The following is a 27,171-nucleotide window of genomic DNA, read 5'->3' on the forward strand; positions in this document are numbered from 1 at the left end:
CCAGCTACTAGCAAAGCTTCTAACCATCTGCTAGCAAGCTACTAACCAGCTGCTAACAAGCTACTAAACAGCTATTACTAGCAAGCTACTACTAACCAGCTACTAGCAAGCTTCTTCTAAACAGCTACTGCTGTACTAGTGCTACTAATGCAGGAATAAAACGCTAAACTTACCTGTGAAATGATATATCATTAACCCTCCGTGTTTCAGGGTTGTCGTAGTAGTAGCAATTAATGGCAAAAAAATAATTTCCAGCAGATAAATGAGTTTTTTTCTTGGGATAACTATGCTCCGCCATTTCACTAATTACAGCTGGAAGCCCATGTAGCAGTAATCAAGATGGCGCTCTAATCGTCGCACGGAAGTTCATTGGTTTAGATAGGCCAATACCATTCCAGGGGTAGTATAATTCAACACCTACCACCGTCTCACACAATGCTGTCATGTTGTTGACTCTCACACAATGCTGTCATGTTGTTGACTCTCACCATCTCACACAATTCTGTCATGTTGTTGACTGTCACTATCTCACACAATTCTGTCATGTTGTTGACTGTCACCGCCTCACACAATGCTGTCATGCTGTTGATTGCCACTATCTCACAAAATGCTGTCATGCTGTTGATTGCCACTATCTCACACAATGCTGTCATGCTGTTGATTGCCACTATCTCACACAATGCTGTCATGCTGTTGATTGCCACTATCTCACACAATGCTGTCATGCTGTTGATTGCCACTATCTCACACAATGCTGTCATGCTGTTGACTCTCATCATCTCACACAATGCTGTCATGTTGTTGACTATCACTATCTCACACAATTCTTTCATGCTGTTGGCTCTCACCATCTCACACAATGCTGTTGGATAATTTCATTCTCATATTATTCACACAAATATTTTATTTCTCTTTAGCAACAACTAATTTCATCCGAATGTGGGAAAAAATTGAAGTCTTGTTTACTACCATTATTATCATCAATAATTTATTCATCACTAAGTCAGCCAACTAATAAAAGATGCGTGTGGACCATGTGGGTAGAATAGAGAGACAACAAAAATGTGTAACAGAGTGGAGATCGCGTATTAATTATTATAGTTTACAAATATAGTTATAGCAACAATATTATTAGTTGGGGTCTTATTAACGAGAGTCGAAGAACTGGCAATGAATAACAAAATAAATACATGTACATAATATAGTAGTTATTTTATAATAATAGTTATTTTTATTATTGAATAGTAATTCAAGCAACAACTAGTAAAACTACCGTGTAGTAATAAAATAGCAGTAGTGGGTGTGGTTGAGAGGAGGAAGTCATACAAGTCAGCAGTGGTAACAGTGAGTGAGTGGGTAATAATTTGTACTAATGATAATGAAGTGGCAGCAATACCACTCAAACCACATGAAAATAGTGAATAGAAGGCAGATGGAAATGTAGATTTTTGCAATGACAATTTGACAGGTTAGGCATCATGACAGGCAGCATCTAGGTCAGGGATAGGCAAAGTTTCTTCTCAAAGAGCCAAATTTTAAAGTTGCAAGATTTTTGGGAGCCGCATAATATATAGCATATCATACTAATAATACAAGTCTGGTAGTTGTGTTGTAATTAAATTTATTTATTACAATATTTTTACAATACTTTTACAATAGCATTGAATAATGATGAAGTAAGCCTAAAGAACTTTTTATAATTTAAAATCTAGTGAGATACATGGAATTGTTTATGGCTGCTCAATATCCCTTGGTAACCTGGCTCTCTACTGCAGCATGTTATCCTTAGGAGCTGAGACAAGTGATCTTGAGTCAAAGTGGATCTCAACTTGCTCTTGATATTATTCATGTATGGAAATGCTGATTCACTTATATATTTGGCAACAAACACAGTGTGCAACTATCTTTTTAGTTGAGCAAGCTGTGGATATTCAGCCTTTGTTGAAGCTTTTAAGTAGCACCCCTCCTCAATTTCATCTATATCTGTACATTTGAGGTAACACAACTCCAGTTGCAGAGATGAGACATTAACAGTCTCAAATGGCAACTGAGTAACCCACTCTCCATTAGGCTTTGCTTTCTGAGGTGCTTTTATGAGTTGTATGATGTTTCAAAGTTTGAAACTGACCAAATGGATTGTTAAACTCTTGTTGCAGCTTTTCTATAAAGTGAGTGTAATCAGCTGTACAAGAGGCCATTTCTTCATCCTCATCTAAAAATGCTTTTGGAGTAGGAAAGTGAAGCTATCGCCTTGAACATGCACCAGAAACAACCCCAACTTATGGGAGAAGGCTTAAACAGCTGATAGTGTATTATCGATAGTCTTGTTCTTCCCTTGAAGCTTGAGGTTCAGATCATTCAAATGGCCACAGATGTCAACAAGGAAGGCAAGGTCACTCATATCTTTAGAAAAGCTCATCATCTCTTGAAACTGTCTTGCATTTAGGCTTGTGCATGTATTCAAAAATGAGGTTAGCTCCAGACAAATGCTCCACAACCTCGACAGAGCATTTCCCTTACCAAGCCTTCTAATGTTATTGTTTGTTAGTAAATCTTCACAAGTGGCATAGCTTTCTTTGAGAAACTTACTTAAGTTTCTCAAAGTTCCTTAAAGTTTTGGGTTTGAGAGCTGATGGACTTCTGAGGAAGTTGACCTTCTTCATAGCCATGCACATTAGTTGTTGAAAGTGATCATTTAGTTTTCCGCATAAAACAGTTTGGTGGATGATGCAATGGAATGCTAGCATTGATGGCATATCCTTTTTCAATCTAGCTATGACACCTTGCTCTCTTCCAACCATGGCTGGTGTGCCATCTGTTGTTACAGATATGTATTTGTGAAAAGGTATCTCCATAGTATCAAGTCTTTTAACGAGGGCATCATAGATAGCCTGGCCAGTGGTTTCTCCTTCTAATCTAACCAAAGTAAGAAGCTCCTCCTTCATTTCTTCACTATCAAGGAATCTGCAATACAGGGCTTAGGACTAAAGCATAATACTATGCTTTATAAAAAAACATGCTGATGCTTTATAAAGAAGCATGTAGTATAAATGTGTAGGTAGTCATTTTGAAACAAATATCATAAAATAGGTGCATCCTTTTCTACTTAGAGTTGTGTTCTCTCTTTACTGTCTCTTAAAATGCACTTGTATGACTTCAGCTTGCAGCTGCATGTTAACAATGACATTACCGGCTTTTAGTGTACACACAGTAGACTACATACCTTAGAAAGACTGCTAAATGAGCTACATGTACATCCATTATATCAGTAAATTCATTAATTCATCTATAGCGATTGAAAAGTAATCTGCCTGGTCTATATGGGTTAGCAAAGTTATACTGAGATAATAATTAATGCTTTCAATTTTACCAGTAGCAGTTTTCTTAGAAAGTGGTATTGCTTTGACTTTCCCAATCACATCACGCTTATCTGGAAAAAGTTTTTCCATAGCCTCAACCATGCATTCTTTACAATCTCAGCATGAGAATAGGGAAGCATTGCTTTTGCTAGAATCTTTGACACTCATAGAGGAGCTTCTGTAGCACATTTATCAGCAGCTATGAAAGAAGCTAGCATGCTTTCTTTGAAGCATATATTTGCTAGCATATTTTCTGAAGAAGCTAAGTGATTTTTGAAGTTTATCTAGCTTTTGATGTCTAACTACAGATCCCAGTGGAAATGTAGCAGTAAACTCTCTGTGCTTCGTTACATGATGTCGTTCGATGTTCGTATTGTTGTTAGTGGAGAATGCTTCAATAAATGGCACAATAGATGTGCGGTTTGCCATGCCTAAAGATGAACGCATATTTCAAAGTTTCTATTTCGTTTAGGGGAGACTATGGTAAATTGTGTCCAATGGGGCAGGTTGGACTATGTCAATTTTGGAAAATATATGTATGCTTGGAGTTTTCTTTCTATACGAAATATAGGACAATGTGATTACATCACTTCTTGTCAATGGCTGAATCTCACATGTGCAATGGTGAGTGAGAAAATGTCAAATCTATCATTTTTGCTCAAAAAGTAATTTTATGAAATATCACTTGTGATCAGTATATTTTTGATTGTGTTGGTTTTACTTCTGTCATACTCTTAGTGAGAGATGTCTAGCATCTATTCAACCAAATTTAGATTAGGTTGGGAAACCAGCAATAATAAAATTTTTGATGGTTGAAATTATGTTCACCAACTTCAGATGGGGTAGGTCGGCCTTTTGAAAAAGGAGTAGGTTGGCCTATTCAATTTAGACAATGTTTAATCATGGGTATTTATACAGGCCCATGTTTCTAACTTTACTAAACCATCAACCTATTCATGTAAGGCCGACTGGCTACTGTAACTATTTTGTTTTTGAATTGCTGTTCTATTGTTTTAGGACTCAAATATCACCTCAAAATATATACAATTTTGACGAAACTGGAGTCACCACCGTGCAAAATCTTGGAGGGTTGGTTAGCGTACTGGGGAAAAAAGCAAGTAAGAGTGACTGCTTCTAAAGAGCGTGGGGAACCGGTGACAATGTGTTGTGCCATAAATGCAATCGGCAATTCTCTGCCGCCATTTTACTTATTTTCTAGAGTAAATTTTAAACAGCACTTTCTCAATAGGGCTGCTGCTGGCTCAAAGGGAGTAGCGTGCATATATGAATAGCAGGTATATGAATAGCGATATTTTCACAAATGATTACTTACTGTTTTTTGTCAGCTATACAAAGCCGACCAGAAGTGAACCGATTCTTTTAATTCTCGACAATCATAGTTCTCATATACTGTATCTATCTAGTCAATTGAATTTTGCTAAGAAAACAATGTAATTTTGTTAACTCTCACACCTCTCATAAGCTCCAACCCCTGAATTGCAGTGTATATGGACCTTTGAAACGCTACTTGAATGCAGCAATGGACGATTGGCTGTGATGTCATCTGAGTCACTATGTTTCCATTTATGAAATGGCAGATCTATCAGGCATAGTGTTACTAAGAGCGTCACAGATGCTAACATTACAACTGGATTTCGTTCTACCGGTATATACCCCTATAACTCATATATATTCGGCGACAGTGATTTTCTTCCAGCGGATGTAACTGACCAACCGGACCCCAAGGCATGTCCAGATCCTGCGCAACAACAAAATGCTGAGCGTCAACCTGATCCTGAGTCACAATCTGATGGCAACCGACAACTTTCTACATCTACCCAACAGAGTGTTCCATCAACTAGTAACTGCAGCAATCCAAAGCAACCTGCAGCAACACCAGTGACTAAAAGACAACTGCCAGTTCAACATAACCCCAGAACAACTCATGCCTTTGCCGAAAGCTTGCAGTCACCAAAAAAAGTTGAACAGGAGCAAAGTCTCATCAGCAATTCTCACCGACACAACCGAGAAAAATCGAATAGCAGAGAATACAAAAGCTAGAAAACTAAAACCTCTTGACAAAAAGTGAAAAAATCACAGATGCCTGAACCCAATGAAGAAGATGTTGTATCAAATGATTTAACTGATTCAGAATCTGGAGACGATCTTCTAAAATTGGAATACCATGACCAAGACGTTGGGGACATTACCCAAGGAGCCTATGTGTTGGTAAAATACCCTGCAGGTAGAAAGACAGGCTTTTATGCCGTGTGTGTTCTTGAAGTTATGAATGATGACAAGTTCGAAGCGCAAAGTCACCAACAGCAAGAATTGTGTGTTTCAATATTCTGGCAAGGAAGACCGCGACTGGGTCGGCAAGGAGGACATTCTTACGAAATTAAGAGATCCGGTTTCAGCCGAGGAATAATGAGAGCAACTAAAAAGCTCACATTTGACGTCAATTTGAGAGATTTCTATGACAATCTTCACTAACCACCTTCAGTACAGTATTAACTCTGAATCATTACACTTTTTTTTTCTTTTTTCTTGGTTTACTTGCTAGTATTAGATGATGTGGCAAAATTTTTATTCAGCTGTACTTTTAATAACAGCTTGTATTACAGCGAACAAATAAATTAATAAATAGTCTTTCTTTTCTGTGGTCAAACAGACTTTCTTAACACATGTGCTGGTACATAATATAAGCTAAATAATGAATAGTCCAACCTGCCTCATCGAGAGGTCCAAGCTACAGTGATGTGCAAAAGAAAGGGCCCACCCTAAATTGTTGTGTATTTCGGACAGTAAACCTGTGCTGAAGCAAAGGTGTTCGCTCCAAGTATAATGTATATATTTTTGGAATCAGCAGCTTCTGAAGAATCAGAACCTGATGTCATTTTTGATCTATCCTGCAAAATGTAATGTCTGGGATGGAATTTCCATTGCAACTTCCGAAAATGCCTAATATGGCATAATTTAATTTCATCAGTATTACACAAAGTATCATTGGGAAACTCTTTTTGTCGAACAATTCACTCTCTCGGAAGTGTTGGTGGCCCTGAAAAGGGCCGTTGGGGTTGATTTTGGAAGGTCATTAGTACTTTGAGAAATTAGTCATTAGTACTTAGTGCAATGAGAATCAGAGGTGGGCCCTTTCTTTTGCACATGATTGTACCAACCCCATGGGTGGGGTAGGTTGGACTTCTAATGATATATTTAAAAAGGCTGAATAACTCTTGAAATAACTTTCTCAGAGCTTTTTAAAGTAACATAATGTAATTAAAAGATAAAAATGTTGTCATATGAAAAATCATCAGCATCTGAATCAGGCTTTCTCAATAAGTTGAACATTTACTTTTTGATGTTTGAGCTGTTGAAGCATGAACTGAAGGTGGTTTTTTACATTTCTTGACTGTAATAGAACTGAAGGTGATGGTAATTTACCCTCCAGCAGTGTAAATCTAAGGGAAGTTAAGACATCAAACAATGTTTAACCTAACTCATGGTCTTTTTTTAGGCCGCTCTTATTAGTTTGATTCATCCTTTCATCGAGTCCATTAGAATGAGAATAATACGGACTAGATGTGATGTGCTGTATCTCAGGCTCCTTTAAAAACTTCAAATTCAAATGATGTAAAATACGAAGCATTATCAGAAACTAGTATCTCAGGTCTACCAAAGTCAAGGAACTGCCTATGCAGTATCTCGACAATGTTACTTGACTTCGAACTCTTCAACTCGCAGCTCGTAGGCCATTTGGAATATCACTTTACAGTGCCTAAATACTCCTTGCCATCTAAGTAAATAATATTTATGCTTACTGATTGCATTGGATACTGTTGTACATCAAATGATTCGTAAGTGCATCGCACATTCATCCTAACATTCTTCTGACATGTACCACAATTCAGCACCACATCCTGTATCTGCCCCTGATAACTTGGCAAGTACACAGAATTTTTGGCTCTATCTGTGCACTTACCAACCACTAGATATCTTGTGTGAATAATATCCATTTCCTGTTTGCAATATATTAGACACTGTTGTAAGATGACTATTTGACTGTTTGTAGGTATATATTAAATCTTTCTGTGTCGTTAAGTCATATCTCGCTGCTCAAAATGGTTTCAGTGACTTAATGCACATGCTCCTCTTAGCTAGCCAGCCATTTTGTATGTCACTGCTAAGGCTTTGCAGAGTTTTACCTGCTTGTACCGCGCTAAGGTGCCAATCTTCGAACGTTGGGTTTCTAAGGACACCGCCTGTGACTGAATGGATTTGTTTTTTAGAGAGCTTAGAGTTTTTGTATCTTCACACACATCTGCCAAAAAAGCAAACAATAATATGTCTGCAAGAACTAGAGCTTTACCTGGTTTATGCAAAAGTGTGTAATCACAGAATGGATTACGTGGTCTAGTGGCATTCTCAATAACTTAGAACTGACACGGGGCTCTTATTCATGATTATGAGTGGAAAACGATCCGTTTCCACAGCTAAATGTTGACCATATATATATATATATATTGATGGAATCGCCGTAAGCCAAACTGAACTGCTAAATATTATTTTTCGATTTAAGCATGCTTTTTCTGAGTGTCTGTCAGTGTGCAGCTAGCAAACTCAATCGACTGCCCATTATGTATGATCACTGCACCCATGCCAAACTGACTGGAGTCCACAGATAATACAGAAGGCAAATCTAGATAAAACATTCGCAATGTTGGAGTGAATGTTATCACAGCTTTCAGTTGTGCCCAGGACTTGCCATGTGCGTCTGACCATGACCAAGTTACATTTTTTTCTGTTAGTTCTCGTCGCAGTAGGCTGTCTGACAAATTAGGGCAAAACTTTGAAAGGTAAGTTGCCATTCCAAGCAATCTACAAGATCTTCAACATTTTGTGGTTGGGGCCAGCGACTGTTTTGATCTTAGCTGGATCAGGCTTGATGACCCCATCCCCAAATATGTGACCTAGATATTTTATGTACTTTTGTCTGAATGTACACTTTGATTCGTTTAACCTGAGGTTTCTTTCTCGGCACCTCTCAAGCACTGCTTTAAAGATGTGGCTGCACCATTGGAGTGATTCAAATGAAATTAAGACCGATATAAGGCTAAGGCATCAGCTACAATTTGATGTCATTTTTCTCTTTGTAGACAAGCCATGTACAGGAATATAAGTTTGAATGAAATCATTTTAGAAAGCGCAGATTTAAGCGGGTAGTTTTATTGTTAAATATATAGTCAGCATATATGAAAAGTCCCGGAGCGATAAATATACGATCTTTTCTTGGGATTTTACAATAAGTGAATAATCTATTTACAACGAATCGTTTATTTTTTTTAGACAGCAAGGTCTATTCTGCAAAGAAAAACTGATAATAAATACTTTACACGTCTACAATCATATAAGGCAAAAACATATTTTTATCATAATAAAAGCGGTGTCTACCTGTCCATCGTCTATCTTTAAGGGGTCAATGTTAAGATAAAAAAAGAAGCTTTCAATGATACTCCAACTCGTGACCTTCAGATTGGTAAATCGACGCTGTAACAATTGAACCAATCAATCGCCTTTTAGTATTTCTGAACAATTACGCAGCTACTTATCATCTTTATTTTTTCACACTTCTGACGATCTATCGTGGCAAAGTGGACTGTCACTAAACTTGTATATATAATAGAGATACATGTAACGCTATGTACGTGCCGGTTTGATGAAAGATAACTGTGAATTTTTAAGAGTAAAATTAACTGTTCTCATTATTCAAATTGAATTTGAAAGCACCAATTAATTTCAATTCAATTTAAATTCAATTTCAATGAATGAACCAATTAAATACTTTATGTTACAGGCAATTTTTTACGTAGTAGGAAGCAAAAAGTTTACATAAACTCTATACGTTAATTAGAATGTAGGTTATAGGATGTTTACCTTATAGGAACACCTACTGTACTCTTGTTCTAATTAATTGTATAAAAATAAATACAAACGTACAAGATTTTCTCTATGAATTTTAATGAACATGTATGATCTTTTGCTTTTTGGTATATTTATACAAATATGTAAACCTGATCTTTATCATATAAAACTTGAAAATTATATCGATACTTTGCGCCATTAACTTTTTTGTTTTTCTTTGAGAATTACTTGATTCTGATTGATATGTAGATAAACTAATCTAACGATGGAACATCTTAATCCTTATCTAAAATAACTAGACCAAGTTCAAGGTTATAAATTGGCAACTGAATATTATTTTTTATTAATTCCGAAACTTGCATGTAAAGATCATTTGAATTATAGCAGTAATGTATACACAGTCACACGCAGGTATCGAAATGCACTTCCAGTCATACACAAAAATAATAGCAACACATTCTCTGTTTTATAAAGCAGTATTAAAGTTCAAGCCAAAGGCTGCATATGTCCTATTTTCCATTCTTTTATGAAAAGTCTATTCTTTGTTCAAATATTCAAGACAAGAGAATATAAAAGATTTATAGTTCATATTAAAATGAAGAAAATAGTCTATGATTCTATAATAGTCTATGATTCTATAATAGTCTATGATTCTATAATAGTCTATGATTCTATAATAGTCTATGATTCTATAATAGTCTATGATTCTATAATAGTCTATGATTCTATAATAGTCTATGATTCTATAATAGTCTATGATTCTATAATAGTCTATGATTCTATAATAGTCTATGATTCTATAATAGTCTATGATTCTATAATAGTCTATGATTCTATAATAGTCTATGATTCTATCAACAAGATATTTTAGACACCCTTAGATAGTCCCCTTGTTTCCCACTACCTGTTGCGTTTGCCATTGGTATCTGTTACAAGAGTATTTGGTTAAATATCTGACTTTATGGGTAGAATGGGATCAAGAAAGGTTGATTTCTGTCATTTTAGAATGTTCATTTCTCTATAAGCTGCCTGCGACGCTGTTTAGTCTACTTGCGGCAAGCTGCAGAAGTTGGAGTAAAATATGGAGATGTGGTAGACCCACCGTAGACACCTACGTCAGAAAAAGCCTTCATTCTTCATACTCGAATAAAATCTCAATAATCATGAAAGAGTATGAATTGTAATGTAGTCTATTGAGTCTGAGTTATAATGATATTGGATTTATATTATAATGGTAAAGAAACAAAGGTAGTAAATGCATCCTTGCTTTAAGTCGATGATAAATCACAGTTATTGAGAATTGTTTTATCATCTTGTGCAAGGATCAAAATTATATTTTTTGCAGGCTATTTAAATTTTGGTATACAAAATCATAAAACTATTTCTTCCTGAGCAGAAATACCTCTGAAATTTCAACAATCTGAGACAAGGTTGTAAGCAATTCTGCCGAAAATGTAGCTTATCGAGCTGTACTGAATATGTTGATACTGAAACAAGTGTGATTATTGTGAATGAGCTAGATGCGCTTTCAAAGTTAGTCCTAACACTTGGTTAAATATCTGGGTTAGCGCGATCAAAGAAATCCCACTGTTAGCCTTTAAAAATCGTTATAAATTTATAAAACTTATATTTATAATCGATATGAACCTATCACTATTCATATCGATTATAAGTGTTTGAAAAATATATGTAAGTGTTAAATACGACAAACAAAATCAAATAGCTTCTCAGTACGCACATTGTTATAGTGGAAAATCATGTTTTTGAAATAGCTGTATATTAGCGATGTTCCCACACACGTAAATGTCAAGAGATTAGTTGATAGGTAGGAAACTTAGCAGTTACAATACATTCCTACAGCATATATTATCTCCCACTAACGGAAACAGGTATGCATCTTAACAACCATTGCTTACGTGCTGCATACGTGTACAATATTCCTATCGTTTGACTTTGGAGTTGGGATTTATCTACTCAATCCATAGCAACACTATAGTAGGAACACAACTCCTATTCAGTCCATCCATTTATTCAAGTTACCGGTATATTCATTCTACCGTATGTCTTGCAACTAAGAAAGCAACATCAGTTAATTGTATACTAATAGTTGATCGGTCAACATGTATATTGTTTCGTAATATCTTACGTCTAGACTGCTATTCTAACCCCAACCCAGACTCTAGAGCAATGGTTCCCAACTGGTGATTCATGGACCCCTAGGGGTCCACAGGAGGTTTTGAGGGGTCCACAGGCTGATGCCAGTATTATTTTTTTTAGCTAGTTATTTACAGATATTTCTGTCTTATAGTGGTTGTATCAATGATGTAAAATCCTAAAAGAATAGGCGACGGCTATCATAAGAGCGGGGTTTAATAATCGAGCTCTGTTGGGATTGTGCTAGCCTGGGTTTTGGGGCTAATGCATTTCCCGCAGGGTGGTTGCGTTGTCTTGTTAGGTTTTTGGGTCTAGACTTTTATCACCTATTTGCATTAATTGCTGGATAGTACCTGACTTCCGGTTAGTAGTACAAAACAACAAAACTTGTAACCAGCAAAAACATAATTCTCTCTCTCCCTCTTTAATTTCAGCGATATACTAAGATCCATGGAAAATAAAACATTTCAATTTACAATGCATTGTTATAAACACCATATATTACGAGGTTTATAAAGGGGGCTGTGACTTTTAGATAAGGAGCTCGGGGAGTCCATGGCTCTAAAGTTGTTGGAAACCTCAACTCTAGAGGGTTGGTTGGAGGCGTACGTATAGTAGCGCACAGACCTGCCAACCTTGGAGTGGGGAAAGGAGTGAGAGTCTAATTTAGAGGCAATGAAAACGCGAGGATTTGATAAGTGGAGTAAATTTTCATAGCGAATAAAAACACCACAACAAAAGATAATATAACTTCATATGGAAATCACATGTCATGGAGGTGAAAGTTATAGATAGATGAGAATGCCACTAATATGTTTATACATAGTTGTTTATTAGTAGTAAGCATATGATTACTACTTGAAGATTGGGGCAAAAAAACGGTTTGCTTGGGTAAAAGAGGCAATTGCGTGACACGGGCATGGAATGCGTGAGGCATGTGGCAATTGCGTGAGTCTCACGCCCAATGCGTGAGAGTTGGCAGGTATGGTAGCGTATATATATAAGGCACCGTTACATGAACTCCCCATGAACTATAGCGTTGGATTAGCTAGTCTTGTAGAACCGTAACCTGACCATCACTAGACTACCTTCCACCTATCGGCATCGACACTCACATAGACAGTGAATAACACTGTAGCACCAGCTAACCAGAATCCTCTGCACCTAACGACAAACACAACTGAAGTGAAGACTATCCATACATAAGGAGATTTGGACTCATACTAATGGTAGATGTTGTATATGCAGATGCCTCTTGTGCATCTGACTATGTTACAGGAACTTGGGCTAAGAAAGCCTCTCACACAGGCTTGCAGGATTATGTAGCTTACTCAGACTATTGATAAAGCTAAGGAATAGCTGACTAGACAGGGAGAAGGCTGTATAAAGGGGCATTCTTTTTCCTACTACAGGAGAGTGAAGTCGTGGTGAGTGAATTCACAACATGGCGTCGTAGGCAAACTTGGTTTGCGGAGGACAGTGGTAGTGTTGCCAGTGTTTAGTGCTCAAATTGTCGTGTGAACATTTGAGAGTGGTGTAAGGAGAAGGATACAGTGGTAAGTGTTCAGTGCTCGAATCGTCACGTGGACATTCGATAGTGGTGTAAGGAGAAGTGATAGTGTTCAGTGATTTTGCTACAGGATTAATTACCTATTCGCTTCAGAAAGAGCGAGTAAGTGTGTTGATAACTTTCGTGCAGTAATCGAGATAACCGCCTTCGTTATTTTTAACGATGGCTGCATTCAGGTTTAATTTAAACGACTTTTCCAGGTTAGTTATTAACTCTAGTGATGCAGCTAATTCTTACAAGTCTTGGCTGTCAGAATTTAATTTATGTGTAGAAGTTACCACTCTACAAATGAGTAAGGCTGAAGGAGGTCAGGTTAACTTTAGCGGTTGCATTAAACTGCTTGCACTGTTACAGGCTATAGGTAAAGATGGCCGTGGGGCTTTACAGTCTGTAGGATTTAGTTTAGAGTCTCATGATTCTACTTATGAACAGGCCATTGATCACCTAAATAAAATATATGGTGGAAATGAAACAATATATATGTTAAGGTTATGAAATTCGTTACTTGTTCTCAAACATGTGACGAAAATGAAAGGGATTATATGTTAAAGGTTGAGAAACTCAGCAGGAATTTAAACTTTGATGTTGATGATAACAGGAAAGATTTTGCTCTTGCGATAGCTGTTAATGGACTCAGAGTCAACGCTACGTAGGCAATTGATGCAGGAAAAGGATTTAAATTGACAGGTTATGTGACATTCTCAGACCTTGGCAACTTGCTCGTGATTCAGAAGCAGTATTGAAAGATGCTAAGGCTAAAACTAGGGGTACAGAGATTTCAGAAGTAGCGGCCATTGTTTCTAGGCAATCTACATCTAATACTAGAAGCACTAGTCGTTACTATAGTGAAGGTGCAGAAGTTCATAGAACTTCTCGAAAGGAGTGTGAGGACTATTATGATAATAGGTCTAAGAACAGGTACCCCAAGGCTGGGTGTGGAACTTCAGGTTATGAGTCTATTAGGCATGAATGTAGAAGCTGACATAGCAACTCTATTCGATCTTCTAGGTATTCTAGTGCTGATAGACATAATCGACGCACTAGGTCTAAGGGTGAACTTTCACCTAAAAGTGATAGATGTTACACCTGTGGTAGTCGGCAGCACCGGCTTTGCAGTTGTCCTGATGCTAAGTGCTTTACTTGCAATAGGAAAGGCCATACTAGTATTGATTGTGCTAGGAATAGTTTTGAAGACTCTCAGAAACAGGATCTTAACAGGTATCGCTATGATAGGAGTAGCAGTAGCGAAAGTGACAGGAATATGGACAGAGATTCAGGTAGAAGAGACAGGGACTACACATGTTCCCATCATCTTAGTAGGAGTGTGGGATTTTCTTCCTCTAGTCCTAAATGGCTAGATAATAAGATAGTCAGAACTTTAAAGGTAAATGATATGGAGGTTGATTTTGTGCTTGATACAGGGGCTGAGGTTTCAACAGTAACCAAAAAACCAGCCAACAGGTTTGGCTTAAAGTTAAAACTGTTTTGACTGCAGTAGATGGTTCTGAGTTAAAGGTAGTAGGCAAAGCGGAGGTTCAGTTGAAAAGTAGACACAGATCTATGGTCACTCAGGTTCATGTTATAAAACGATTGAACAAAAACTTTTTGGGCATAAATGAGTTGAGGCAGCTGAAATTATTAGCTTAAATTATCTTATTTTATTATCGTATTAATTAAATTATCGTAATTTATTATCGTATTATTAAATTATCTTATCTTAAATTAGCTTATTACTATTTTAAATGCATTGTGTACGAAAGGTTTTAAGCCAGTTACACAGTTGCCTCCTAGACCTGTTACTGCTGGTGCACGTTGGCATCTTTCAGATGATGGCAAGTTGCAAAACTTGACAAATATGTCTGATAGAAAAGATAAAGGTCCCAGAGACGGGAAGGACAGGAAGCAAGGTCAACCAGGAAAATTATCAATGAGGGATGGTACCGGCTCAGAAAAAGCTGTTCCACAAACAAAGGTGCATGGTCGTAGCACCAGCTACGCAGAGGCAGCTCAGGGTAAGCTGCACCTTTTCCTGAATCAGGTGAGCAGCTTTCTTTATGAGGTTCAGTCTGGTTTCATGTCACATGAGGTTATCCTACAGGAATAGAAGAGTACAGGAAGGCTATCGCGGCCGTAGAGGTTGACGAGCGCCAGCTCCAGCCAGAAATCGAGAATGAGCAGGAATTCAAGGCTGCCTTGACAAACTTGGCTACTCTGAAAGACAAGGTTCTGAAGGACGCTAGACTGCCTGCTCTCCAGGCTCAGTCAAAACCACCTACAGGCAACCAGCTGTCCGTTGGCGGGGAGGCCCACTTGGCTCCCCACACCTCGAAACAGGGAGGTGTAAAGGTTCCTGTCTCGACAGTAACCTGTACTAGCCAAGAGGCTAGCCATGCCAAAACAGGCGGCATGGTAACCCAGGGAAAGTCTTCTGGGGTTAAAGCGGTCGATGAGGCAGAGGCCTTAAAGGAGGGTATGTCAGGCACTGAGGAAGAGTTTGGGATATACCCTATATTTGATTCAGAGACCCGATGATGTCAGTTAAAGAAGGTGACCCCGATACCTAGTCATGACACGGGAGCAGGAGAAAACAAGAACAGGTATGTGCTCAGGACTTGCAGATTAGAGCTGAAGGTGATAGGTTAGACTTGCGAGAGCCACTATGGCTCGGGGAGTAAGTATGGTAGAGGATGACTCCATTCATACAGGTAAGGTCACTTTTGATTTAGTATTGGTTAACATCTGGTTCACAGGCCACTCTCATACTCATGTACAATTGCTAAGCTTCCCTTTAACCCATTGGCGGGCTCATGATGATGCAGGCTCTTTTAGAGTACCAGAGGATAGTATACATGCATGTCAGACATGAAGCTTGTTGCCTCCCAACATGATTGGTAGTTAAACCTATGTTTGAACCCCAACAGTTACAGTGACTATGGTCAGGCTTCAAAGAAAAGAAGGGCATGTTGTATATGCAGATGCCTCTTGTGCGTCTGACTATGTTACAGAAACTTGGACTAAGAAAGCCAGATAGGCTTTGAGAGGCAGAGCCTCTCACACAGGCTTGCAGGATTATGTAGCTTTCTCAGCTTATTAATAAAGCTAAGGATTAGCTGACTAGATAGGGAGAAGGGAGTATAAGGGGGGCATCCATCTTCCTGCTACAGGAGAGTGAAGTCGTGGTGAGTGAATACACAACAGTAGATAGCTCATTTAGAACAAAATAAGCTACGACAACAATCACAACATGTCCTTACCTTCAACAAAATAGTAACCGTTTTGTCGCCTTTTATGCTGAAATTGTTGCGTCTCTGTCTGCCGTGTGGCTCTTTCGTCTGAAGTTGTTTCCTCTCGAACCAGAAGCGTCGCCTCAGCACCTGTCGCCATTATCTACTGTCGGCCAACTGTCCAATCACCGTATTTATATGATTGTTCGCGGAAAAGAAGAAAATCAAACGAAATTTCATCTTTGTGGTAGGTTTGAAAACAATAACAGTTATTGCTTAATTATGTTATTGCTACATACTATACCTATTTTATGACACCAATGAATTGTCAAAAACATTGAAGGGCTTTACATTGTCATTATGTACCGAAATCTCATACTTAATATGACATTGTCGTTTAATTTTGTATCAGTTTATGTATTTTATATCGGTGGTATTTTGAAAATATATGATGCTTTGCATGTGGCAAAAATTGCTAATTCGATGTGATGATCTACTATAGATTGTGAAAAATGAGCAGATTATATTTGCGAAGGTATGACACGTCAGTCTCAGACCGTAGGCATTTGTTAATGTCATATCAAGGCTATATAAAACCTATATCTGCAATGCATTATACAACTTTTTTTACAGAGCTGGTGCACCATTTAATCTCTAAAAAAAGTAGCTTACGAATATATTAGATGTGGGTAGCCAAAACATACAAATATGGACATCATCATTTGTAAGGTTTTTTCTGCACTGGCTGTCGTTACAAAAGTTTGCAATATTCATAACATGATCTTCCAATGGCATCATTCGTTTATTGTCACGCACCGTAGTCCTCTAAACGCTTTGTCAATCGTCTTTGACTTTTGCGGTCTACATCTACATGTACTTACCAGGCCCAAACAATAATTGCCAGGCCTGTGGGCTGTAGTTTGGTTATCTCTTCCTCTGTAACACTCAATTTGAAACTATAACTCGTACTTAAGCTGGCCTATAAGTGATATTGCAGCACCATGCCTTCAGCGTTGTTAGAGTCAGGCCAGGACATGAGCGGCCTTGCTATCAAAGTTTCACACCAGTGTTAGCCTGCAATACACACAAACAAATGTGATGCTACTTTATCCAGTGCATGGCACATGATGCATGGCCTTGTGATCTTGTACGCAGGGTACGTCATTAGGTATTTGATCAGGAAACTCTGGTCCTGTACTGCAGTTGATTGTGGTTGGCCCTGATTATAAAGTTTCTTGTTCTCTCACATTCAGCTATATATTGTTGAAAATCGAGTTGGCAAACAATTTGGCTTTGGTCATGGGTAGAGTTGTATGTAGCTGTCATCTACCAATTAGGTCAGAAGGTGTTTACTCAATAGCAGATGTATGAGACACAATTAGGCAGAAATTTAGGTCTGTTGACTTCTATTGCTCTTTTATTACATGGTCTATTTAGCAGCATCAATTGGTTTTGAGTAGCGGTGCAAACTGATTACATGGGTAAACCCATACTCTGTCAAAAACTATAAATTCTCTAAATATGAAATGATAAACATTGTCGAAAACAATAGTTTGGCAAATACCATCAACTGAGAGTATTTATTTTATTATTTGAATCATGTTCAATGATAAAAATAATAAATATGAATTTAGTCTCTAGATCTTGACTTATTTAAATAAGCAACAAAAATTAGCTACGCTTTTTACACTTACGCTTGACCACAGGTGCACAAGTCAAGCTATAAAACTTTTATTCATAATTGTAAATCTACAACACCTGATGGCTAAGCTATTGCTCACCTATTGTCACAAATGCTAACTGGCAAGTATAGATTTAAGAAGTAAATTGTAATTTAATAGTAAATTAATAGTTCAATTTTCAGGATTAATAGTAACAGTGTTCTAATTGATTTCTTCCAGTAGCTAAGTTAATTCCAAAAAATTGCCAATCCATGTGGAATGGCAGCTTTTTTGGAATTAAGTTTTGGAATGGAAGTTTCCAAGTTTTTTTTATTTGGTCTACTTGGTTTAACTTGGGTAAAAGAGTGGCCTTTGCTGTCACTTTAAGCATAGACTTGACAATTAAGCCAAATGGCAAATTCCTTACTCTGCTTTTCTGTATGACTCCGATGACCTTAGTGCTAATATTTCTTCATGGTCTGTGTTAAGGATTTGCATGCTGGCCATGTCCTGTAGTGAATCACTCATCAAATCATATTCAAATAAAATCCAATCGCTATTTTTTGTCTTCAGCTCAAGGAAACTAATTTCAATTACACATAAACTTGTCATGTCAGACAAGTTGCGCAGAACTTCATGGTTAATGTTATTTTATTTTGGTCTTTTTCAAGGTATGTCAGATATATTATTCGCTCTGTAGCCAATATTTCACTGTAAATGAGTATTTAATGATTCTCCACTTATCATCTTAGAATAGATCTTTTGCTGGCATCAAATTAGAACTAGCTCCTTAAGGCTTTGGTCAGTTTTAATTATGACATTAGGGTGACCCCGAATGTCTGTCTCAATTTTCATGCAAGCACATTCTTTGCCAAATTTTTTTTTTCAATTAAAAGCTGTTTCTTTTTGTCCCTAAAATATTTTGAATTTTGCTAATCATTTCTTTTTATCTGAAGCCTTATCCAAGCCTTCAACGGATGTTTAAAAAATCGTACAGTGCTCTGAACTATACTTGTCCAAATGTAGTGCTAATTTCACTTTTATCTGAGAGGACTAATAAGTCGACCTATTCCAGGAGAGATTTTGACAATTGTGTAGATAGGTCAAAGATGAGGTTATAGTTGTGTTTTTAGTTGAGCTGGTTGATGGAAGCATGCCCTTTATGCTGTTCGAATTGGTTCTATCCCATTTAGCTCACAAAACTGCAACGTTTGACTGAACTTTTTACTTGTTTGCCTAATCTGAGTTGTTCTCATACGTTCACACCATACTCTATCGCTTGTATGCCTGCGTACCACCAGGTCATCTATGCCCTAAACTGAACACTTGGTCCTGCTCAAAATGTCACCCATGCGCATTTGAACTATGCCACCTACGTGAACCAGTCTTAGTGGCACACCGTCCCAGCAGTATCTGATGGATGTTGAGAGTTGTCATTAGTTTTTGATGGTCTGCAGTTTTTGCATCTCAATTAGGTAAAAATCTCGTGCCTTAGACTAGCTATAGATTCGTTTAATAAACTGATGAGTGTTAGCCCTTCTGTTTGCTATTGTATAAAGATTTCCTAGGTATGCACAAATAGAAACCTGGTCTCTGTTTATTCTTCAGCATTCCTATCAGACTTGATCAACGGTCATTCAATTTTGTTAGTTTACGTACATCGTACCAAATTGCTCTATATTGTCTCTCTGTAGTTGCCTCTGGGCCATGGGTGATCTCAGAAATGTCATTAGGTTTAGCATATGCAGTGTAGTGTGTTTAATGGTAGTCCTGAAAATTGATTATACTATGGCGCAGTTTACCTAGTCATGAGAACACAAGTATATGCTTCACCTACAAAATTACTTACAGAAGTTTCCTTATACAGCACTCCCAACTTCCTCCCAACTATTTTATCTTAGAATACTTTTAAGGACAAACATGTAGAGTCACTCAGTAGATTGTTCGTTTGAGTTGTGGCAACGTTGATGTTATCACCAACACTCACCTTTCTCGTTGCTTCGCTAGCAACAGATACCGTAAAACCTTTAATTGAATGTCATGACGCTCTATTTTTCAACCTCTCTTCTATGGTGGCGGTCTATTGAAGGCGGCATTCAAATAGAGGCTGGCAGTCTATTTTTCAAATGGCTCGTCAGAATTTTCGAAAGATAAATTTAGCCCTATTACGGGCAAATCGGATGCCGCCTATATTTTGCCCTCTTTCTGGTGGACCGATATTAAAAATTTTGAATGCAATAAATATGCTAACTTACCTCTAACTTGTCAAACATCTCTTAATAAATGTGCATAAAAAACTGAGAAATATATCTACCAGTTAATAACTATTGCTTGCAATTGACCTGCGATGGTATTATAGCCTGTGTCCTACTTTGCAATTTGTTGGCTTTTGCAATTTTTATTTCATTCTAAAGTTGAAGACATTTTTATTTTATATCTATATTTAGCAATCTTGCATAAAAGCTCATTGCACACACTGGTATGTTTGCTACAGTTTGCAACCAAAACTAACTTTTTATGTGCAATAGAAGTGGAGTTACGAGCATCGATCCATTGTAAGCAGTGTTAAGATAGCCGCAAAATTTTATTAAATAACATACTATAAACCTGCATATTTAGAAGTTATACAACAATAATCTATCAAATGATACAAATATATATTCATGAACAAATGACATAAACGAACCATACTTATATTACATGCAAAAACAAAAATTTACATTTTTAAAACAAGTTTTTCCATCGTTTGTTCGAATAACTGCGTTTTGATTGTTGCCTTCGATGGAACGAACATCTTTTCGTTGTCCAATACATTCCACAATATCTTCCGGCCTCAACTGTTCTTCTGCACTGCTGAAATAGTCGATATTAGCGTCCAAACAATTTTTTTGGCAGAGAAAAACATGCACGCGCTGCATGTAGCACAGATGCAACGCGTGAAAGTTTGCTTGCTAATAGTTTGCTTGCGTAACCTTTGGTCCAAAACTTGTGAACCGGTTTTTATATGCATGTCCTTTGAAGTATTAGGATCGCATTAAACAAGGAACTACTATTAGCCTGAGACAGTTGCTAGTTATTTCTATGGCATTGCTTTCAAAGTTCCATCTACCATCATAAATTTAAGCAGCTATTTTTTATAAATTTAGGCTACTTCGAAGTAGAAAGACCGTGTTAAACAGAGAGCTACTGCTAGTCTGAGACCCTTATTGATTATTGCTACGGGTGTTGCTTTCAAATTTTTAATGAAAAAAACGGAAAGCTTTGGAATTGGACAACGAGATAATTACCTGATATTGAAATAAACAATTCATTATTAATGGCGATTTTGTAGACACTTCTACTGATCAGTTGATATTATGGGCTCGAAAAGATCAAATAATGTCAAAGTGGCGTTCAATTGGAGAGTGGCGGTTTATTTTTCAACCCTTCTCTCAGGTTGGCGCTCAAATAGAGGTGGCGTTCAGTTAGAGGTTGTACAGTGAGTGCACTGTTCCCAGGGCTTAAGCACTGGTCTGTCTTTGTCAGCTCACCCCTAATACTTACATGAACCACTAAAACAAAATTGAAGACCTCAGCAATGACTTTAAGACTAGGCTCCACACCTGATCAAATTTTATAGTTATAACATTTCTTAGTATTGTTCCAAGGTGGTTATGAAGACAGGCTTGAAGTGTAGAGTAGGAGTGGCTTTCCCTGATTTTACAACAGTCAACATGCCAATTCTATATCTTGCCATATTTCATTTTAGACATACAGACGACTGTTTCTTTGTCTAACTGTCATTGTTCCAGCATCTCTTCATACTGTATTTTCTGCATTCATGGCTGAAGAAGGAGAACAGGTTGGTTGCCATAATTTCTTAACTCGGTTTATCAAATTTTTGATTAAATGGTATGGCCATATTGTACTTAGCACTCATAATTTGTGACTATCACTATTGGTGATAATCTTTTAAAGTGAGTTCAGATGGAATGACTTTGTTAACGTGAGCCTACTCATCTCATCAATATTTATTTCTATACAACAAATAACATTAAGTGATCATCGTATGAGTGAGTGTTCGTGCGGGATATACCGAGTAGAGATGATCGTATAAACATGTGTAAATGGTGTATCGCTCCGTTTTAGACAAATGTGACGACTGTAGAGGAGCCCTTCGACCTCATAAGACTGAGTCTCGATGAGAAGGTTTTGGTGAAAATGAGGAATGACAGGGAGCTGAGAGGACGACTACATGTAAGTAGGATTTATGTCTCTTTAGGAATTATCTACACACGCAGACTGTTGTAACGGAGAAGTCAAAATCCACTGTTTGGATAATATAAACCTGAACTGTACAATCTGGAAGATATGCTAGCCGCTAGGCCATATACATAGACTATAGACGATAGAGCTGTTAGACCCGTCTCCTAAATTTCACCTTCACCTTAAACCTCTATGATAGCTCGGATATAGAATGTAGTAGCCATGATATGAAAACAGATGGTAGGTGTGGCCCTTGCATGAAATGAAAAGTTTGTAATCATATGACGATGCTGTGCACTGTGATGGGTCAGCCTGTTAAATTAAAGAACGTGTTATGAGAAATAAGTATTCTCATGTATTTTTAATGTAATTACATGTACTTTTTTAGTAATCACATGTATTTTCATGGTAATCATGTTTACTTTCGCAGTAACCACATGTGCTTTCATGATAATCCATGATTACTAATCATAGATATTCCTAAATTTCTTTGGCGAAATTGTTTGAAAATTGTATGGAAAATAAATACACATGTGCTGACAACTTGTAAACAAATGTAAGCACATACCCTATACAGTCAAATCTGACCTACAAATTAATCCATTTCAAGATTTTTCAATGTAAAAACCATCATACGTTTGGGCAAGTATTCTTCAAGAATCAGCTGCGTGTTGTTAAATTTGTTCTAGAGCCCAAAGACGTAACAATAGATATTTCAGGTGCACGTAGTTACATGTATTAAAAAGTATGCGCTATATAACAATGTGAAACAATATATAAGAAACGGATATAATAAAGCAATAATCAATAAGGGGTTTCTATTACCACACTGCGGTTAAGTTGAAAGCGAAGATGAGTAGAGGTATAACTGTAGTGATACAGGAGATGGAGAGTGTGCGGGTAGAAGTGGTAATAGTGATACCCTAGGACACTTATATTTCGCTAGTATTTAGTTTCGTGAGTAGCATACAGAGTAAAATTTCGCTGCAACTTAATTTCGCGGATCTGATGAGTGCAAAAATATAGTGATGTGAAAATAGATGCAGTAGAACAAACATAATTAGATTCCTCAGGTCCAGTTCACTAGTAAAAAAATTTTTTCAATTTGGCACTAGGTTGTATTTGCGAACCGCGGGTAGAAATGTGTGGGCGAAATCGACAATGCAACTTGATCGCTTGCTGCTATTTGTTTTTTGGACTATCAATGATGTCTAGGTCCTTGCCCTTGCTGCTGTGACTGATGTGGCACCAATATTAGATCTCAAGTATTTATAGCCCGCGGTGGCCATGGCTCAAGGTTGGTATTGTTTTTGGTTGGTAATAAGATTCATCGCAACAATAATTATTATTCAATTTTATGACTTTCCCTACCAGACTTTCATCCTCATCAGTTACAAATTCTGTGACTAAACTAATATCATCATCTTCCTCATTTGTCTTGGCTTTTCCACAGGCTCGTATTCCCTGGCCTGGGGCGGCTGGCCGGCTGAGCCGCCCCAACCTTTGAGGAATTTCTGGCGGCTAAGTATAGTCAAACTCGGAGAACTCGCCCTCGGATAAAATGTATGGTAAAATTTTATCATGAACACTTGGTTAACGCGAACGGATTTGTTTGGTCCGTTCCCACGCAATGATAAACTGCTTTAGATAACTCGACCTCAACATCATTAACTCGAACAGTTATTTGCTCAACGGCTACGGGAACGGTTTTTATCGCTGTAGAATATCACTTTATTCCAAGCCATAGAGATAAACGTTAACTTTTAATAGTTCTTGGGCGTCATTATTATCATGATTGGTAAAATATTTTTGTTAACGACTTTTATAAAGGTTTGCAAAAGGTCAAGTTTTACCAAACATCCATTTGGCAATGGCCCAACGAAAGCGTAAAAACCTTCGGATCAACTTAAAATAAAATTGGCAAAATTGATCTTTGTTGAAACGCTCAAAAGAAAAAAAGATGTCTTTTTTAGCGTTTCAACCGCGGTCAGGTTTAGCCTATTTTAATCTGAAAACGTCCTGGCAGTCACGTCACCTAAAACAAACAAATCTCAAATCATAGAAAAAATGTTTATACTTTCCGATAAAATCTTTTAAAACCTTACGTGATATGCCCTGTTGAGGCCCTACATGAAAGAAACCTGTTGAGGGGGCTGATACCGCCCCTCCAAACCCCCAGATGCTCATAACTAGTCACCTAACATTAGCCGCCCCAATTTGCAACCAGGGAATACGGGCCTGCTTTTCCAAAAGAACTTGTTATCTCAATTTGCTTTGCCAAGGTGTATTAGCTATAATGAGTTTAGCAGAAATTTCCCAATGAGCTCAACCACACACAAAGGTTACCTGCATTTCTAATATGACGATTTTATTGTGGATATCAATGAACAAAGCTATATAATTTCGCGTTCGCTCGTTCGTTATGATAGTTTAGTTTCGCTCATGAAATTTTCGCGCGAGGATGACTCCGCGAAAATGCGAAAGTTAGTAGACGCGAATACATAAGTGTCCTAGGGTATGAAACTGGTCTAGTTTAGACTAGCTCAACTATAAATCAACATAACTCATAATTCCTCCAAAGATATTTCTGATTTTTTTCTATATTTTGCATTATTTGAAGGAAAGCAGTGCTTTCTCACTGTTTCCAACCATAGACTATACCATAGACCTAATAGCTTTACTAATAATTATTAGTATAGTTAGTAGTTCTGTTTCCAACCGCTACTAGCCCTAGTCTTCTTGGATACGTGATTGTTAAACTAATCTAGGAAATCATGAAACACTTCATCATTGTTCAAACACTGGATAACCACACCATGTGAAAAAAAACTGCATGGATATCTACTGCTTATTGGTACTGTACTGGATATCGACATGGTATCTACTGAGATCATGTCTAGTGTATAGTGCAATGTTTGCTCAAAAAAATATGTCACCCGTTGATAAGCATAAAAAGTGATCATAAGTTGAGAGTTGACGACACCTACTCTATTGACGACACCTACTCTATTGACGACACCTACCAATAAGTACAAAGGTGCATATTATACGTGTCTGTGTCAACATGGATACAATTATATGGACTATGCTCCTGAAGACCTTTCAAACCATGCATATACCAACATGCGGTACATGTGCTTGGCGCATATAAACACTGTAATATGTATTTGTACATGCATGCTTTATGCTCGAAATATTCATATACGCAAAACGTGTAAATATACTTATCCAAATATATACTGTTTCATTTCGTCAAACTGTTATTTCTCATCCAGGCATTTGATCAGCACCTAAACTTGATAATGGGTGACGTCGAGGAGACAGTTACTACAGTGGAAATAGACGATGAGACATACGAAGAGATATATAAGGTAGAGCTACAGATAATTGGAAGTTTGGTAGCGCGTTATAAGTACACTAGCGGAATGCCCGGCGTTGCACGGGTATTATATATCAGCTTAAAAAACAGTGACAGGTAATGTAGTTGCTTGTCATTGGCCTGGCACATTGCCAATTTGAGTAAGCTAGTAACCTATTGCTAAAGTTACTAATAAAGAGCCATGAGAGCAAGCATGAAATGGCGTTGCACCGTACGCAGAGCAGTATGCGTATTTTTACCGACATATATCGCCCAATTAGTCCATCAATTTCGCGTGGCTCAATTAGTAAGATATTTTGCCTGGTGAGTGGGAGGTTCTGAGTAGAGATGCTCCAATTCTAAATTCACCAGCCGATTCAGATACCGATATACCGATTGTTATTGAAAAATAATCCGATTCAGATACTAACTTACAACTTACAGCCAATTTGTGGTATGAAGATAATTCCTGTTATTTTGCTTGAATAAAACGGGCTTTTACGATGAACAGTAGTGCAATATAACGGAAAAATAATTGAATTGAGATATGCTTTTGTGCCAGATGCCCGGAGATGTTATGACATTTATGGAAGTAGTCAATTAATATTAAACCTGAAGTTATCTCCTCAATATACAATTTTTACCGCATGATGCATAAATGTTAGTACTTAGTTTATTCTACTAAAATAAGTTAGACGATACCAAAATAATTTTTAACATTCAGATGATTTTCGTTGATACATGACGGCTTGGTAAATCGCTTCACATTCATGCAATTCTCTTTCACATAGTTTGGTTTTACGTGTTCACGTAGTATGAAATAGTGCCTAGTACTTTCCATTGTTTATTTTTCAATCATGACTACAGTGTCTTTATCAACACCTCTGCCTGTGTCTCTATCACCACCTCTACCTGTGTACAGTATTTCTATCAATATCTGCCTCTGTGTACAGTATTCCTATCACCACCTCTACCTGTGTACAGTATTCCTATCACCACCTCTACCTGTGTACAGTGTCTCTATCACCACCTCTACCTTTGTACAGTTTCCTTATCACCACCGCTACCTGTGTACAGTTTCCTTATTACCACCGCTACCTGTGTACAGTTTCCTTATCACCACCGCTACCTGTGTACAGTTTCCTTATCACCACCGCTACCTGTGTAGTTTCCTTATCACCACCGCTACCTGTGTACAGTTTCCTTATCCCCACAGCTACCTGTGTACAGTGTCTCTATCATCTGCTCTACCTGTGTACAGTGTCTCTATCATCTGCTCTACTTAAGTACCTATTATATTTTTTATGGAACTTTGCTTTAACATGCAATGATTTTGACATGAAATACTATGGAACAAGTTAACTTCATATGTCAAGGTTATGGCTACCGGTTTATATTTTAGTCAACCAAAAGGATGATTCCAATGTTGTTCATAAGAGGAGATGGAGTGATACTGTTGGCTCCCCCAAGCAGGTCAACTGCTGCCTGAGACATTACACAGAATGACAGATGTACATTTATTGCACAATTGTATAAATACAATATATACACAGTATATACATGCATAACTAAGATTCAAATTGATCGTGTTCAATCAATGACAGATCTTCAGGTATGTAGCATCACTAGGATGTGATGTGTGAGAAAAAGTTTACCAGATGAATTATAAGGGCATGCG

At 37.5% G+C, this 27,171-nt stretch overlaps 2 protein-coding genes across 2 annotated transcripts; one reads left to right on the forward strand and one right to left on the reverse strand.

Moving 5' to 3' along the window:
* Positions 1–2,293: 2,293 nt before the first annotated feature.
* LOC137388191 (general transcription factor II-I repeat domain-containing protein 2A-like) lies at positions 2,294–3,261 on the reverse strand. The gene is made up of 3 exons (XM_068074696.1): positions 3,224–3,261; positions 2,590–2,964; positions 2,294–2,447 (listed from the first exon to the last, which is right to left on the reverse strand). The coding sequence occupies exons 1-3, from the start codon at positions 3,259–3,261 to the stop codon at positions 2,294–2,296; spliced, it is 567 nt and encodes a 188-aa protein (XP_067930797.1).
* Positions 3,262–16,407: 13,146 nt separating this feature from the next.
* On the forward strand, positions 16,408–27,048 carry LOC137386898 (U6 snRNA-associated Sm-like protein LSm3). Its single transcript, XM_068073102.1, has 5 exons — positions 16,408–16,476; positions 21,639–21,731; positions 22,019–22,126; positions 25,411–25,506; positions 26,896–27,048. Exons 2-5 carry the CDS (start codon positions 21,711–21,713, stop codon positions 26,980–26,982), a joined length of 312 nt encoding a protein of 103 aa, XP_067929203.1. The 5' UTR covers positions 16,408–16,476; positions 21,639–21,710; the 3' UTR covers positions 26,983–27,048.
* The last annotated feature ends 123 nt before the right edge of the window (positions 27,049–27,171 follow it).

This window comes from Watersipora subatra, chromosome 2 (assembly GCF_963576615.1).
Source record: "Watersipora subatra chromosome 2, tzWatSuba1.1, whole genome shotgun sequence".
Classification (NCBI taxonomy): Eukaryota; Metazoa; Bryozoa; class Gymnolaemata; order Cheilostomatida; family Watersiporidae; genus Watersipora; species Watersipora subatra.

What these genes read in the sequence shown, in the direction of transcription:
- LOC137388191 (XM_068074696.1), bottom strand. Translation starts at nt 3,261, where the DNA reads ATGGATGTACATGTAGCTCATTTAGCAGTCTTTCTAAG. An exon ending in CATTTAGCAGTCTTTCTAAG is followed by an intron (nt 2,965 to 3,223) that starts GTATGTAGTCTA and finishes CCTGTATTGCAG; the next exon opens with ATTCCTTGATAGTGAAGAAA. An exon ending in AGGAACTTTGAGAAACTTAA is followed by an intron (nt 2,448 to 2,589) that starts GTAAGTTTCTCA and finishes TACATGCACAAG; the next exon opens with CCTAAATGCAAGACAGTTTC.
- LOC137386898 (XM_068073102.1), top strand. Translation starts at nt 21,711, where the DNA reads ATGGCTGAAGAAGGAGAACAG. An exon ending in TGGCTGAAGAAGGAGAACAG is followed by an intron (nt 21,732 to 22,018) that starts GTTGGTTGCCAT and finishes GCTCCGTTTTAG; the next exon opens with ACAAATGTGACGACTGTAGA. An exon ending in CATACGAAGAGATATATAAG is followed by an intron (nt 25,507 to 26,895) that starts GTAGAGCTACAG and finishes TTTATATTTTAG; the next exon opens with TCAACCAAAAGGATGATTCC.